This window comes from Lolium perenne, chromosome 5 (assembly GCF_019359855.2).
Source record: "Lolium perenne isolate Kyuss_39 chromosome 5, Kyuss_2.0, whole genome shotgun sequence".
NCBI classification, from domain to species: Eukaryota; Viridiplantae; Streptophyta; class Magnoliopsida; order Poales; family Poaceae; genus Lolium; species Lolium perenne.
Window position 1 is genome coordinate 16,689,009 of NC_067248.2, and position 2,040 is coordinate 16,691,048.

Genomic DNA, 2,040 nt, shown 5'->3' on the forward strand with positions numbered 1-2,040 from the left:
AACTATACTCACACATACGGCGTACACATTACACTATACTAGCGAGTCATTTATCTATCCGTGTATGTACACCGAAATAAAAACCTGTCAACATAAAAATCAGGCGGAATAGTGAGGTGAACCTAGTCCTCAAATGAAATTTCAAACAGTTTAGCTTGTACGATGAATTTGGCAAAATTCTGTTAAAACTTCATACACGAAATTGACGATTTACGACTGACGAAACTCGAAACCAATTGTGGGAATTGATTCATATCATCGACACACATCTTTTTGTGTACAACTTATTTTGATTCGGCGTATATTTGTGTTGATTTGAAAAAAGGTATGTGGATTAATGTAAGCGAGAGTGAACCTAAGTAAGAACACATGCAGTTGTTGCATCAGTTGAGTCAAAGAGTCGCGAGAATGGGACATGCCCGCTAGGAACTGCTGAGCGTTCCTTCAGAACTTGTCCCATAGGTGTTTTAAGACCCGTGCCACGTAAGAAAAATACGAGTTAACCCAGGCAACCAAATAAGCCAAAATTGCTGGACCGATAAGAGTCAAGGCGAGACGGGGCTACATAACGCGCCCATAAAAAGCCCCTTGTGCCATCCCAAAACAGAGCCCCAAACCCTACACGTGAATCCTGATGGCGATCGTGAGCGCGTCTAGATGCGCAGCGGAGACGGAGCAGGGAGCGCACGTCTTCGAGATCACCGGGTACAGCCTGCACCGGGGCCTCGGCGTCGGCCGCTTCCTGCGCTCCGCCACCTTCGCCATCGGCGGCCACGACTGGTCCGTGCTCCTGTACCCTGACGGAGTCGACGAGCACCGCCGCGACTGCATCTCTGTGGCCGTCGAGCTCATGAGCGCTAACGGGGTCGGGGCCGCAGCGGCGCAGCGGCGCCGGTGCGGGCGACCTCCTCGCTCTGCTTCTTCCACCGGGTCACCCGGATGTTCTCGTGGTCGTCCTCGCCGGCCAAGTTCAACTTCGGCCGCCCGACGTCCTGGAGGCACTGCTTCTTCTCCGTAAGGAGGAGCCTGCTAGAGGGATCCGGCTACGCTGCCGGCGACCGCGTCATGATCAAGTGCGTCGTTGCCGTCGTCAAGGACCCACACATTGCTCCAGCTACACAGCTGCCGCCGTCGGACATCACAGCGCACCTCCGGAGTCTGCTGGAGAACAAGGAGCACGCGGACGTGAAGGTTGGAGGGGAGGAATTCCCTGCTCACAGGCTCGTTCTAGCGATGCGGTCGCCTGTGTTCAAGGAAGAGCTCTACGGGCTGACAAGGGAAAAGGATACGAGCCGCATTGTCGTCGACGACATACAGTCGTCTGTCTTCAGGGCTCTCCTGCATTTTGTCTACACTGATTCCCTGCTGCCTCCCATGGATGCTCCTCCTCCTGGAGATGACACGAAAGAGATGATCCAACACTTGCTCGCAGCCGCGGATCGGTATGCTGTACAAAGGCTCAAGTCACTGTGCGAAAGCATCCTCTGCAAGGGGATTGACACCAGCTCCGTCATAACTACTCTGGGTTTAGCCAATCGACAGAACTGCATCGGCCTTAAAGATGCTTGCATTGAGTTCATCGTCTCCTTGCAGAAAACAGATGATGTGGTGGCATCCCAAGGCCACACTCAGCTCAAAAGAACTTGTCCAGTTGCTTTAGTAGAAACGTGGGAGAAACTTAACGGAACGTGACGCTTTTTGTGTAACATAACGGTGCCTCTTTCTAGGGAAAATCATTTTATATAGGTATGGAGACAAGAATGATGAGACAGAGGGAGTAGCAACTATGAATATGATGGTGCCTTGCTATTGGATTTTTCTATTCAACATTTTTTAGGTTATGAGACTACTGGAAGAACGGTGAAGTTATAATTCGACGTTGTGTGATATACAAAATTCTATATAGTTGCAATACATTCACACAAGAATTAGTAGTATGATATATACCACATCTGTACCTGTCGTCGTTGTCTGAAATCTGAATAAGGCATCTGAACATGTAGAGATTGTTGGTGCCTTGGTGGCACCACAACCCACCAT

The 2,040-nt window shown here is 50.3% G+C and overlaps 1 protein-coding gene across 1 annotated transcript; it reads left to right on the forward strand.

Moving 5' to 3' along the window:
• Positions 1-626: 626 nt before the first annotated feature.
• LOC127303207 (BTB/POZ and MATH domain-containing protein 2-like) lies at positions 627-1,762 on the forward strand. Its single transcript, XM_071820561.1, has one exon. It carries the CDS (start codon positions 940-942, stop codon positions 1,690-1,692), a length of 753 nt encoding a protein of 250 aa, XP_071676662.1. The 5' UTR covers positions 627-939; the 3' UTR covers positions 1,693-1,762.
• The last annotated feature ends 278 nt before the right edge of the window (positions 1,763-2,040 follow it).

What these genes read in the sequence shown, in the direction of transcription:
- LOC127303207 (XM_071820561.1), top strand. Translation starts at nt 940, where the DNA reads ATGTTCTCGTGGTCGTCCTCGCCGGCCAAGTTCAACTTCGGCCGCCCG.